General features: G+C 34.6%; 1 protein-coding gene across 1 annotated transcript in view; it reads left to right on the top strand.

Moving 5' to 3' along the window:
* Positions 1–6,309, top strand: part of ARFGEF1 (ADP ribosylation factor guanine nucleotide exchange factor 1) — a 489,402-nt gene extending 483,093 nt beyond the window's left edge. Inside the window, 3 exon segments of the mRNA XM_053715099.1 lie at positions 3,303–3,441; positions 4,086–4,203; positions 4,859–6,309. Of these exon segments, the coding sequence (XP_053571074.1) occupies positions 3,303–3,441; positions 4,086–4,203; positions 4,859–5,068 (467 nt within the window). The 3' untranslated portion in view covers positions 5,069–6,309.
* Positions 6,310–15,506: the final 9,197 nt, after the last annotated feature.

Raw genomic sequence — 15,506 nt, 5'->3', positions numbered from 1 at the left:
GACACAAGTGGAGCTTGCCGATTCATTTTATCATAAGAGACTTTCACATTAATCTGGGACAATCACATATGATTAACCATCACAGTTTATTTGTTCAAAGGATATTTTATTTATTTATATTATTTTATTTATTATTTTTATCACATGGTTATAGTTTTGAGGATTCACTTGTAATCTGCATTTATTAATTCTGAACATACACTAGACATCACGGTATATCACTTTTTTGTAAAATCACTATTTCACTTTTATTTTGACACGCGCTTCCTTAGATTTTCCTTTGGATTATCTTTTACGAATTTAGAAAAAGAGTTCCAGCTACAAGGATGGTCTTCTTAGAAACCATTATAGATTCCCTATCGATGAAAATATTTCTGACGGAAGTCAGAAGAACCAAGATTCGGTCCTCTTGCCTATTTCTTCAGTCGGCTGTACGACCTTCAGTGGCCCTATGTATGGATGTAATTGGTTTGATGGTGGCTTCCATGGACATAGTTCACTTTGCTCGATTCCATTTGAGAGCTCTACAGTTATGTATGCTCAGACAATGGAATGGGGATTATGCAGACCTATCTCAGAGGATAGTTTTAGATCAAGCAGCAAAAGACTCTTATCCATGGTGGCTGTCTCAAGAACATCTGTCTCAGGGAACATGCTTTCGGAGACCCTCATGGGTGATTGTGACCAAGGACACCAGCCTGATGGGGAGCGGTTTGGGACTCTTTGAAGACGCAGGGACTGTGGTCTCAGGAGGAATCTGCTCTCCCTATAAACATTCTAGAGTTGAGAGCCATCTTCAATGCCTTGATGGCTTGGACTCAGCTGGTCTTAGCCCGGTTTATCAGGTTCCAGTCAGACAACATAACCTCAGTGGCTTACATCAACCACCATGGGGGAACTCAGAGTTCCTTAGCCATGAAGGAGGTGGCTCAGATCATTCAGTGGGCGGAAGCTCACAATTGCTGTCTATCTGCCATCCACATTCCTGGAGTGGACAATTGGGAAGCACATTTCCTAAGCAGACAGACTTTCCCTCCCGGGGAATGGGAACTCCATCCGGAGGTGTTTTCAAGGTTAACCACCAAATGGGGGTTGCCGGAATTGGATCTGATGGCATTTTGCCAGAACGCCAAGCTTCCAAAATACGGATCGAGGTTGAGGGATCCTCAGGCTTTCCTGATAGATGCTCTGGCAGTTCCTTGAAACTTCAGGTTGGCATACCTTTTTCCTCCTTTTGCTCTCCTTCCACGAGTAATTGCTCAGATCAAGCAGGAGAGAGTTTCGGTGATTCTAATAGCTCCTGAGTGGCCTTGCAGGATCTGGTACGCAGACCTATTGGAAATGTCATCTCTACCTCAGTGGAGACTCCCTCTGAGGAAGGACCTTCTACTTCAGGGTCCTTTTCTTCATCCAAACCTCATTTCTCTGAAGCTGACTGCTTGGAGATTGAACACTTCATTTTATCTGTGTGGATTTTCCAAGTCGGTCATTGAGACCATGATTCAGGCTTGTAGGCCTGTTACGAGAAAGATTTACCATAAGATATGGTGTAAATATCTTCATTGGTGTGAATCCAAAGGATATTCTTGGAGTAGGGTCAGGATTCCAAGAATTTTATCCTTTCTCCAGGAAGGTCTGGACAAGGGTTTGTCTGTCAATAATCTGAAAGGTCAGATCTCTGCCCTATCCATTTTGCTGCACAAGCGTTTTGCAGACATGCTAGATGTGCAATCTTTTTGTCAGGCCTTGGCCAGAATTGGGCCTGTGTTTAAATCTGTTGCTCCACCTTGGAGCCTTAACCTTGTTCTTAATGTTTTGCAACAGGCTCCGTTTGAGCCAATGCATGCCATAGATATTAAGTTGTTATCTTGAAAGGTTTTGTTTCTTACTGCTATTTCTTCTGCTCGGAGCTTTGCAGTGCGATTCGCCTTATCTCATATTTCATGCAGATAAGGCAGTTCTTCGTACCAAGTTTAGTTTTCTTACTAAGGTTGTTTTGGATAGAAATATTAATCAGGAAATTGTGGTTCCTTCTCTCTGTCTTAATCCTTCTTCTCATGAGGAACGTTAGTTGCACAACCTAGATGTTGTGCGGGCTCTTAAATTCTATTTGCAGGCGACTAATGACTTTCGTCAGTCTTCTGCATTGTTTGTTTGCTTTTCTGGGAAACACAAAGGTCAGAAAACTACTGCCACTTCTCTTTTTCTCTGGTTGAGAAGTATTATTCGTTTGGCGTATGAGACTGCTGGACAGCAGCCTCCTGAGAGAATCATGGCTCATAAAACCAGGGCTGTTTATTCTTCTTGGGCTTTCAAAAATATGGCTTCTGTGGAACAGACTTGCAAGGCTGCAACTTGGTCTTCTTTGCATACTTTTTCCAAATTTTATAAATTTGATACTTTTGCCTCTGCTGAGGCTTCTTTTGGGAAAAAGGTTTTTCAAGCGATGGTGGTGCCTTCTGTTTAGACGACCTGTCTTATCCCTCTCTAATCATCTGTGTCCTCTAGCTTGGATTTAGTAATTAATGATTCCATGGACTCACCATATCTTAGGAAAGAAAACAAAATTTATGCTTACCTGATAAATTTATTTATTTCCGGATATGATGAGTCCATGGCCTCGCCCTTTGTTTTAAGACAGTTTTTTTTACTAAACCTCAGGCACCTCTACACCTTGTGTTACTCCTTTTCCTTCAGTCGAATGACTGGGAATTGTGGGAAGGGGAGTGATACTTAACAGCTTTGCTGTGGTGCTCTTTGCCTCCTCCTGCTGGCCAGGAGTGATATTCCCAACAGTAATTGATGATTCCGTGCACTCACCATATCCGGAAAGAAATACATTTATCAGGTAAGCTTAAATTTTGTTTTTTAAGTTTAGGAAAAAAGTATCTTACAGAAAAAGAGAGAAATACCTACTTTATATATTTTGTTTACTTAATTCGCTGGGCTTTGCTGTTTTAAAACAGTACATGATTATATACGTACTTCTCTAATGTTAATTGTAATACCTGCTCTATCACTACTCTGTACTCAAACAATCTTAGGAAAATTGTACTGCACACTCCAAGTCTCAAGTTTTTTGATGTATAATAATATTTTATGTGAGATTTAAGTTTGTGTTTAATATTGTTTTAAATGAAAGCGGTCATTTGGAGTTATCATGTACTTCATAAGTGATTTTGTTTCATTGATCCTAATATACATAATGTATAGACTGTTGATCAAGTAGGAAAGTCATTATTGCAGCTGCGACAACGTCTTATAAGAAATAAGTAATTAGAGCTTTTAAAACTATGTTGCAGGTTTCAAGGGTAAATCCAAACCAAACCTCCTAAAACAAGAGACCAGTAGTCTTGCGTGTGGTTTGCGGATTCTTTTCCGGATGTACATGGATGAAAGCCGAAGAGATGCATGGGACGAAGTACAACAACGGTTACTAAAGTGAGTGATTAGTTTATCTACTGTATCACGTGTGTTAAATTCAATAAGGGGTCTCTATTTTCAGCATTAAGTATGTTATGGTATACAGAAAATTCAGTAAAGCTCGCTCCTCTCTCGATTATATAACAAACCAGCTGCATAAATTAGCATAGGAATTGGGGAAATTTGGAAAGGCTGATGAGACCTCTTGGTGAATTTGGTCATTATAGGTAATGCTAATATAAAAACTGCTCAGTTATATCTAAGCTTCACATTGCTTAGAAATAAGACAAAATGTATCATGATTGCAGGCGAACAGGTTTTCAAGTAGAGAACACCAGCACTAGGGAATTTTAATTAATAATAATTACCTGACTTCTTGCAATTGTCGCTTGCAATGCTGCACAGTATGGCAAATTTAAAATTGCACAAGAGCTATTTTGTGCAATGCCACCATAAGGGCATGTCAATCACACTGCTTCTTAAATTTGTGGCTGCAGACTTGCTCATGCTCTGCATAGCCTCAAAAGCTGTGAAAGCAGCTTCTTACATTTCCTTTTAGTATTTAATATGATATATAACCAAGTACCCACTGGCTCATGTATTGCTTGCTTAAAAGGTTTGTTACTGCACCATATAATTTTAAATATTTGTTCCTTCTGTAGTGTTTGCAGCGAGGCCCTAAGTTACTTTTTAACCCTTACATCTGAAAGTCACAGAGAAGCCTGGACCAATCTATTACTACTGTTCCTTACAAAGGTTTTAAAGATTAGTGATGAACGGGTAAGACTATAAATTTAATGATTTTTTTTTTTTTGGTTGCAAACAAAGAGTAATATAAGTATCTGTACTAATTATATGTTCAAGCTTAGTTTTGTCTTTATTAATTAATATAAAATATCCACGTTTAGTACATTGTGTAGTTTAATGCAGTCATAGCTTGTTCTATCAAGCATTCCATATTCAATGTATTTTTTTATAAACCTATAACAGTGAAAAAGACTGCACCAATCTTCATGTTTTGGCACAGAGATAGACCTCATAAGATAAACTGTGATATTTTATATCTGACTTGATTGTAGTATGTTTTGAGATTTGACTGAGCCAAACAATATTAACAATCCGTCTGCTTGATATAAATGAATGTTACGTTGTTGAATGAAGAGCTGGCGGGTACGGTGATGCAGTCATGGTTTATTTGTTCAGCAACTTGAAGTGTGGAATGCAGACTTGAAAGTTTGAATTTCCATTAAGACAGCTAAAGCTGGGGTTTCCTTCCTTTCTTACACTTTAGAGCAACTACATAAATTCTAGCATGAACACATTTGTATGTGATATTAATAGATTTTTTCTATACGTGTGCATTTTTAGTTATATGTGAATATTGCTCTAGAAGTTGTCACCTTTGTTAATCTAACTATCTTGTTCCTATTTGCAGTTTAAAGCCCATGCTTCTTCCTACTACCCTCTGTTGTGTGAAATTATGCAGTTTGACCTGATTCCAGAGCTTCGCGCTGTCTTAAGAAGATTTTTCCATCGGATAGGACTTGTTTTTAAAATCTCTCTCCCTCAAGCGCTGGAACATGATCGAAAAGGACAAAATGTGGAAGTAAATGAACCACAATCTGCAGAGGATAAAAAGCAGTAGGATGCTAGCCAATGGGGCGAAGGGATCTTTGGCCGGTACAGTTTGCCCCCACCCCCCTTGGCTAAAAGCTACTAGTCTTTCTTTGCTGCCTGTTGGAATAATATTTAAATAATTACGTTTTTAAAGGTACAGCTACATAAAATCTAACATTCAGAACACTCCAAACTATCTTAATAGTGGATACAATCTCAATTTCCGCACGGACCTGGATTCTCACTGTCCAGAAATATATTACAACCGTACTGCTCTGGTTTGCAATATAGCAGGAAAATCTAACCGTTACACCTGGACGATTTTTAAAAAGAAGGTATGGTTTTTTTTGGCCAGATTGTACCGTAGGGTATAAAATTCAGATGAAAGTTTTATATTTAAAAAAAAAAAAAAGGAATCTCTTCACTAAGGAGGTTAGAAATAAGTCCTAGTATTGCTATTTTGTTTGCACTCACTTTATCTGAAAACTTTGAAACATCCTTGAGAAAATATATGATGTACAGATGTGCTGGTCTGTAATATAAATCTTAAACACTATATAATGATCTTCCTGCAAAATTTTATTTGATTCCTCATTTTATCACTAATTTGCTGCAAATCCCATTATTTTATTATTTCTGGAATGCACTAGTTGTTTTTTTGTTTTGTTTTTTGAGATTTAAAAAATATTTTTTTAGTTTTCTGTAATACTCTTGATATCTTTTAGCCCTAATGTTACTGCTGCTGACTTTTCAAAGCAGAGGATGACGCTGTTTGAATGAACTACTTGTAAAATAATTGTAGGGCTTTGAATAAACTATGAGCAATTTAAAAGAAAACAATTTCCTATAACCTGGAACTTGAATCACTGTTAACAAGTCTGGGTCACGTCTGCGATTATGTTCAGTTATTTTGTTTGATGTAGATTTCATTCTGTACAGAAATTAATGTTAAATATATTAAAGTAACAAATTTGGCTTTGTTTGGCCTCGGGGAAATGAAAATTTCTGGGCAATATATTACTACTACTACTACTGTGAATTGTGCTTTAATGGTAACAGAATAAGAAACAAATACAAGAGGGTCAAACATTCCTTATTACAGTGGATGTAGAATTATTGGACAAAATGTACATGGTACAGATCTGTAAAGTTTTCTATGTAAAAAAAATTCTGTACAACTTTCTTTACTATATTGGTTCTCATCTGGCATATTCTAATCAGGTTATAGGTCAATAAAGTTTTTGAATTCTTTCATCATTGCAAACAAAACTGGAGTGGTGTTCCTATTATTTAGTACTGGTGGAAAACCCTTTATCCAAACTGCTTGGGACCGGAAAAGGTTTGGATTTTGGAATATTTGCATCTGTAAAATGGGACAGCTTGGAGAGGGGGGTGAGACCAATTGTAAACAGCAATGTCTTATGTCTTTTAGGCAATATTTACATGAGATAATACAGCTGGTACATGTTTTATATAATTTGTAATATACATAGTACCATTAGAAAGTACTGTAATCAGAAAGGTAATAGTTGTTTTAAAGGGACAGTCTACACCAGAATTGTTATTGTTTAAAAAGATAGATAATCCCTTTATTACCCATTCCCTAGTTTTGCATAACCAACACAGTTATATAAATACACTTTTTACCTTTGTGATTACCTTGTATCTAAGCATCTGCAAACTGCCCACTTATTTCATTTCTTTTGACAGACATCCATTTTAGCCAATCAGAACTGGATCACTGGAACTCCACGTGCGTGAGCACAGTGTTATCTATATGACACACATGAACTAACACCCTCTAGTGGTGAAAAACTGTCAAAATGCCCTGAGAAAAAAGGTGGCCTTCAAGGGCTTAGAAATTACCATATGAACCTCCTAGGTTTAGCTTTCAACTAAGAATACCAAGAGAACAAAGCAAAATTGGTGATAAAAGTAAATTAAAAAAATTGTTTAAAATTACATGCCCTATCTGAATCATGAAAGTTTATTTTGGACTAGACTGTCCCTTTAAATAAATATAGATTGTTATTTGCAATTTAGAACAAAACAAAAAAAATCAAACCAGAGATACAGGCAGAGAAGATTGTGACATAAAAGCAGGGAAAAAAGTAATTTCTCTTGCAAGGTGTATCAAGTCCACGGATTCATCCTTTACTTGTGGGATATTCTCCTTCCCTACAGGAAGTGGCAAAGAGAGCACACAGCAGAGCTGTCCATATAGCTCCCCCTCTAGCTCCACCCCCCAGTCATTCTCTTTGCCGGCTCTAAGCACTAGGGTCTCTCTCGGGAGGGTAAAGTGAATGTGGTGTTAGAATTGTAGTTTTTATTATCTTCAAAAGTTTGTTATTTTAAATGGTACCGGTTTGTACTATTTACTCTCTAGCAGAAAAGTGATGAAGATTTCGGCTGAGAGGAAAAGGATTTTATCATGTTGTAACTAAAATCCACTGCTGTTCCCACACAGGACTGAGGAGTACCAGAAAACTTCAGTTGGGGGGAACAGTTTGCAGGGTGAACTGCAATAAGGTATGTTCAGTCATTTATTTCTAGACAAGACTGAGATAATGCTAGAAGAGACTGACAATATCCCCATGAGGGGAGGGTAAGCTATGTTCACAGACTTAGTAAGGAATTGAATGCTTACATAACAGGGCTAATTATGCTGGTTGACACTTATTCAGGGCAATCGATTGTTTAGCTAAGGAAAATATCGTTTGCAAGACACTTTGAAAGCCCTTTTGGGTTCTTTCTGGGGTTATTACCCACATGGCTATTTTTTATTCAATTAGGAGTGATTTCTTAGACCTCACAGCTCCGGAATAGAGTGGGAGGAGCCTAATTTTGCGCCTCAGATGCGCAGTTAGAATTGCAGAGAAGTTCATGCTGCTTTACATGGAGGGTCCTGCTGCTGTTTGAGGGCCTTAAAGAAGCTATATTCCCCCAAATCTGATCCCTAAGGGCAGGTAGGGCCACAGCAAGGCTGTGGCAAGGTGCTGTAGTAATTTTAAAATTTTAACGGTTTGGGCATTAAGGGGTTAATCGTTTTGCAACTTGTGGTGCAATCTTATTAAGGCTTTAGGTACATACTGTGAAAATTTCAAAAGGATTGCTGCATTTTTCACTGTTTTGTAAAATTGTGTGCTCTTTTTATTTCTTAAAGGCACAGTAAAAAAAAGTTCAAATAGTGTTTTTTATTTGATTAAAGTGATTTCCAAGCCTGCTTGTGTATACTACTAGTCTGTTAAACATGTCTGACACTAAGGAAAATCCTTGTTCAATGTGTTTAGAAAGGGGGGTGGGATAAGCGCTCTATATGGGAGCTCACCAGATACGAATGTCTGTGGTAATTTGTTCTGTTAGTTTAAAAAGAATAAAGCCAAGTGATATATAAAAGGTTTTAATAAAAAATATGTATTATTCATATGTGGATTTCGTAGTAATGAATACCATAATATACACTATACACAGATGGTTAAAAATACATATAAGATGCCGGCATCAATTGAGTTAAAATATAGCTGAGAATTAAGCTATATACATTCAATGTAACTATTTAAAAAACAATAAATGCAATATTGTAGCATAAGTATCTAAAACATAAATATAGCTTTGATTAGGCAGAGATGTAAATAAAGGCAATATATCGATCAGCCAAAAAACAGTATAGTAACAAAGAGCTAATAGTGTCAAACCGCTCTTGTATCAGGAGCAAATATCGAGTGAGTCCAATCTGTTAGCCGTTAGTAGCAGTTATGAAAAAACGAGCCGTGAGCTGTGTGCATCACGTGACCTGACTAGTCAGAGTCCTCCAATCCTGTGAGCCAGAGGTAGATACAAATTTGAAACAAGAAAGTCTCAATAAAAAATAGACACTTTATATCCCTAGTAATACTTGCAAGTGTCCGACGAGTTTTTCGAAAAGTCAGTGATGACAAATCTTCAACTGTTTGAAACAGCTCAATGTCGATCCGTCTTTCTCCTCCCCAATGTATATAAAATTTCTTCTTTAGAAGTAGGCTCCGGCCTGTGCAATATCCGCTGTGTATTGTAGATGATTTTTCTATGCAGCAGAGAGTTATTGCTATAATGCAGATATAATGCAATCGATGGGCACACAGGAATTACTCATACATCTACCTCAAAAGCTTTCAAAGAGGTAGAAATGAACCTGTTTTTTGTGCCGTGAGAAGGAAAGGTTATAGAACAGCACTGAGAGAAAGTCACACACAGGGATTAATCATATATCTCTCTCTATTTTTATCATAGAGGTCGAAATGAACCTGTGACTAGTAACATATGACAATCAGTGTAAAATAGTATGTAATAAAAGTAAGCAAATCTACGCGTTTCGGCAGTGTTAGCTGCCTTTATCAAGATGCTTACTAAGGGTAATTGACGCTTTTTATAGAGGGATGTGTACTCAGCATCAGGTGTGATAGTGTGAGGTCATAGTTAACTCTATACTAGCCTCAAGATGATTGGTTTGTCAATATTGAAAGCATGTATTAGTAATATATACAGGTGAGTCAGTAAATAGCAATCTTTCATGTATATATCAATAGTATATAAAGACATTTATATCTGGATACTAGAACATAATAATAAAAAAGATATAAAAATAATTTTTGTATATACGGTATTCATTCATGTATAGCTCCACACATGACATCTATATGTGTAATATGGAGAGATATAAAATTGTCAGTAGATGGTTATACATTGATTGTATAAAATATATACATATTAGAAATTCTCATATATGGTGTATTACTAACATTTATTTTAGCTTATAGAGGGAGAAGTGTGACCCTATATATATAATAAGCTTGGCAGGGATTTTTTTAAAAAAGTGAGCCAGTGCTTTAAGTGCAATGGGAGAAAAAGTGTGAAGGAGGCGTGTATAGTTATTTTACTTCAAATCTATAATACTATATACTAAATTTTTGTTTTTTAATTAGAGACATGGAACATGTATATTATATAAGTCCAATAGATAGTATATATGTGTAATAATTATAAATAAAGCCTAAAGCCCAACTTATAGTGATTTTGTGTAGAGGGAGAATAGATTAGTTTCAAATGGTTATAGAATAGAATTGAGATCAAAGGCACTATTTAATCCCAATGGGTGCACTGTTTTAAATTTGAAAATTAGTTCTGCTTCTTTTTTTATAAGTGTTTTTTCTACATTTCCCCCTCTTGGATTTTGTTGAATTTTTTTCATACCCCAGAAGTGAAAGCATTTAAGATCTCCAGAGTGTATTTCAGTGAAGTGTTTGTACAATATAGTTTTAGTAGTCTTATGCTCAATATTCCAGATATGTTCTCTTATTCGATCTTTGAGTGTACGACTAGTTTGACCTATGTAAAATAAATCACATGAGCATTTTATGCAGTATATTACATTTGAGTCACTACATTTTATGGTATCTTTGATAATGAATGTGAATAGTTGATTGGTAGAAACTATCTTTTTGTTTTTACTGCTGTGTTTGCAAGATTTGCACTTATAGCATGGATAAAATCCAAATATTTTTTCATTATTCAGATCAATATCAGTAAAATTATTCTTTTTTCTTTTAAATTCACTCGGTGATAGATAGCTTTTAAGATTTTTTGCTTTCTTAAATATGAGATCTGGCTTTTTTTTGACTATAGTTCCAAGTATGGGGTCTTGTACAATATAGTGCCAGTGTTTAGTAAGGATGGTTCTGATTTCTTTATGATGTGAATTGTATTCAGTAATGAAAGGAATGAAGTTTTGTTCACTAGGGGAGAGTGAGTTCTCTGTATAATTATTTTTGGTTTGTTTGGAATGTTTATGTAATAAATCAGATCTATTTATTTTTCTCACAGATGTAATGGTGTTCTGGATTTTTTTCTTATTGTATCCTTTCTCTGTGAATCTATCAAGTAAAATGTTGGATTGTGTGTCATAAGATTCTAAGTCAGAACAATTCTTTCTGACTCTGAGCATTTGACTTTTTGGGATATTGTCCTTCCACCTATTTAGGTGGCAGCTTTGATAATGAATAAAATTGTTTGAATCTATGGTTTTGAAATAGGTTCTGGTTTTTACTAAATCATCTACAATTTCTACCTCAATATCTAAGAAATGTATCAATTTCATACTGTGTTCATGTGTAAATGTCAAGCCTAGATCATTAGTGTTAATATCTTCCAGAAATAATTCTAGGATCTCATAGTCACCCCTCCAGACCAGGAATATATCATCGATATATCTTTTGTAGAGCACAAGGTTCGCTCCCCATTGGCCATTAGTTATAAATGATTCTTCAAAGAGGCCCATAAACAGGTTCGCATAACTGGGAGCGAACCTTGTGCCCATAGCGGTACCCCTGGTCTGGAGGAAGAATTCGTTATTAAACATAAAACTATTATTCTTTAAAATGAAGTCTATACTGTCTAAAATAAATTTATTTTGTTCATACAGTAAATTATGGTCTTTATCTAAATAGTGAGAAATGGCTTTTAATCCAAGGTTGTGGTCGATATTTGTATATAATGAATTAACATCACATGTAACCATAGTGTAATTGTTTTGCCATTTTATTTCGTTTAGGATATTTAGAAAGTGGGTGGAATCTTTTAAGTATGATGGTAGCTGTGTGACATAATTTTGAAGATAATGATCAACATATTGAGAAAGATTGGAGGATATTGATTCAATTCCAGATATAATGGGGCGTCCTGGGGGTTTAGTGAGATGTTTATGAATTTTTGGCAAAAAGTAGAAAGTAGGGTTTTTTGGAAAATCTATTTTGAGAAAATTAAATTCAGAATCTGTGATGACCCCAGAGGTCTTGGCCTTATCTAGCAGTATATTTAGTTTCTTTTTTTGAGATTGTATAGGGTTATGTTTGAGGCTGATATAGGTGGTGTTATCATGTAAAAGTCTATATGATTCATCTAAATAATATTGTACATCCATAATTACAATACCCCCGCCTTTATCGGCGGGTTTTATTATAATTTCTTTATTATCTTGCAGTGATTTTAATATCTTACGTTCATTTGGTTTGAGGTTATCTTTTATTTTATTATTGGTTTCTAATTTATCGAGATCTTCTTTAACTTTAGTTTCAAAGTTTTTAATAAAATCACCTTTTTCTTGCATAGGATAAAAAGATGATTTTTCTTTCAAATTAGAATGTGTATATTTGCTAGTTTTATTTTGTGTTCTAGTTAAAGGGGTAGTCAGAAAATATTTTTTCAGAGTTAGTTTGCGAACAAATTGATTGACATTTATTAGAGTTTCAAACTTGTTCATTTTACAAGTCGGTGCAAAAGTCAGACCTTTTTTCAGAATTTTTTCTTCTTCTATATTTATTTTGTATTTGCTTAAATTAAATATACCAGTTTTTTTATCTGTTTTTGGGTTGGTTATCTGAGTCTTTTTTGTGGGTTTTCTCCCTCTTCTCCCTCTCTTTCTCTTTTTCCTTTTGGGGTTCCCCAAATAGAATTTTGGGTTCTTATAGTGTCTTTTTGATGTCCTGTGTGTTGTGGATTGTGCCCTAAAAAATGACTATTTGTTTCATGAGGAGAGTTTTCTTGAATATTTGCTATTGGTTCAAATTTATTTGATAATGGAATCCTCCAATTATTTGTATTGGTTCTTTCTTTATATAAAGATTTATTTGTTTCTGAATTATTGTATCTATTGTAGTAGGGTCTATAGTAATTGTTAGGATTATATCTATTTTCACCATACTGGTGTTTAGTGCGATAGTCATTATTTTTATATGTATAATCATTATGGTCATGTCTTTGCCAATTTGATCTGTAGTCATAGTCATTTCTGTCATTATAATGATTTCTGTTATAGTTGTTAGAGTTACTAAAGTTGTCTGATTTATTAAATCTTCTATGTTCCGATATGGGTTGATCTTTATGAATGTAAGATTGATTAGGGTAGTTGTAGTTTCTAGGGATTTTTTGATTTCTATCACTATGTGTATTGTCATGTTCTTTGCTGTGTGTCCCTCTCTTATCTTTTCCTGTTTTATGTTTACTAAAAATCAGTGTGTTTGTATTAGTATTAGATGTATTAATGTTTACAAGAGATTTTTCTACATGTTCTAATGAAGACGAAGAACAAGGAATGATATCATTCTCGTCTTCTTCTACATTGTTTGGTGGTAAGGTACTGTCAGTTTTTTTAGCATTCTTGTAATCTTCTATATCCCTTTTAAATTTATTGTTTTTTCCTTCTAATAACATTTGTTTAAATTCTGTAATATTTTTAATCATAATATGTTGTTTATTTATATATTCTTTATCGTTACTGAAAGGTTTCAATTTGTCTTTGAATAGTTCAATCTCCTTTTTCATTTGAGCTAGTGAGCGATCTCTTGATTTAATTAGTACTTTCAGCAGATCTAATGAAGCATTTTCTAAAATGTTATACCATTCACTAAGTAGGTCTTCATTTAACTCAAAAGTGCAATCTTTTTTCAAACGAAGTCCTCTAGGGACCATTTTAGATTCTATATATTTTTGGGTGTAAGATAGTTCTACTGAGTGTTTTATTTCTTTTAGTAATGTATCTTCTAATTCTTTACATGTGTTATGTAAATTAATATCATCTGGTGGTGGTGAATCTTGTATGTCAAAGTCTTTAATTTGGATTTCAGAGAGAATGTTGTCTCTAAATAGAAATAATTCCATCGTTGAAAGATAGAGAAAAAAAAGTGAAAGTTAAAAAATATATGTGTATATATATATATATATATATATATATATATATATATATATATAAGAAAGTGATAATAATAATATTTCTATTTTGTATCAAAAATATTTTTTAGTGAATATATATTTTTATAGAAAAGCAACTACAAACACCTGGAGATTAAGGTACTGAAAGAAAAGAGTTGTGGTGTGAGTGCTAAACAATGGTGTAAGCTTAAATCCCTTAAATAGTCTAGTAAATCTCCATATACTGACTATAGATGTGTAATATGAGAAAGGGGGGTGGGATAAGCGCTCTATATGGGAGCTCACCAGATACGAATGTCTGTGGTAATTTGTTCTGTTAGTTTAAAAAGAATAAAGCCAAGTGATATATAAAAGGTTTTAATAAAAAATATGTATTATTCATATGTGGATTTCGTAGTAATGAATACCATAATATACACTATACACAGATGGTTAAAAATACATATAAGATGCCGGCATCAATTGAGTTAAAATATAGCTGAGAATTAAGCTATATACATTCAATGTAACTATTTAAAAAACAATAAATGCAATATTGTAGCATAAGTATCTAAAACATAAATATAGCTTTGATTAGGCAGAGATGTAAATAAAGGCAATATATCGATCAGCCAAAAAACAGTATAGTAACAAAGAGCTAATAGTGTCAAACCGCTCTTGTATCAGGAGCAAATATCGAGTGAGTCCAATCTGTTAGCCGTTAGTAGCAGTTATGAAAAAACGAGCCGTGAGCTGTGTGCATCACGTGACCTGACTAGTCAGAGTCCTCCAATCCTGTGAGCCAGAGGTAGATACAAATTTGAAACAAGAAAGTCTCAATAAAAAATAGACACTTTATATCCCTAGTAATACTTGCAAGTGTCCGACGAGTTTTTCGAAAAGTCAGTGATGACAAATCTTCAACTGTTTGAAACAGCTCAATGTCGATCCGTCTTTCTCCTCCCCAATGTATATAAAATTTCTTCTTTAGAAGTAGGCTCCGGCCTGTGCAATATCCGCTGTGTATTGTAGATGATTTTTCTATGCAGCAGAGAGTTATTGCTATAATGCAGATATAATGCAATCGATGGGCACACAGGAATTACTCATACATCTACCTCAAAAGCTTTCAAAGAGGTAGAAATGAACCTGTTTTTTGTGCCGTGAGAAGGAAAGGTTATAGAACAGCACTGAGAGAAAGTCACACACAGGGATTAATCATATATCTCTCTCTATTTTTATCATAGAGGTCGAAATGAACCTGTGACTAGTAACATATGACAATCAGTGTAAAATAGTATGTAATAAAAGTAAGCAAATCTACGCGTTTCGGCAGTGTTAGCTGCCTTTATCAAGATGCTTACTAAGGGTAATTGACGCTTTTTATAGAGGGATGTGTACTCAGCATCAGGTGTGATAGTGTGAGGTCATAGTTAACTCTATACTAGCCTCAAGATGATTGGTTTGTCAATATTGAAAGCATGTATTAGTAATATATACAGGTGAGTCAGTAAATAGCAATCTTTCATGTATATATCAATAGTATATAAAGACATTTATATCTGGATACTAGAACATAATAATAAAAAAGATATAAAAATAATTTTTGTATATACGGTATTCATTCATGTATAGCTCCACACATGACATCTATATGTGTAATATGGAGAGATATAAAATTGTCAGTAGATGGTTATACATTGATTGTATAAAATATATACATATTAGAAATTCTCATATATGGT

The sequence above is a fragment of the Bombina bombina genome, chromosome 5 (genome assembly GCF_027579735.1).
Source record: "Bombina bombina isolate aBomBom1 chromosome 5, aBomBom1.pri, whole genome shotgun sequence".
NCBI lineage: Eukaryota > Metazoa > Chordata > Amphibia > Anura > Bombinatoridae > Bombina > Bombina bombina.
The sequence above is the reverse complement of the archived record's forward strand: the minus strand, read 5'-3'. Positions and strand labels throughout refer to the sequence as shown.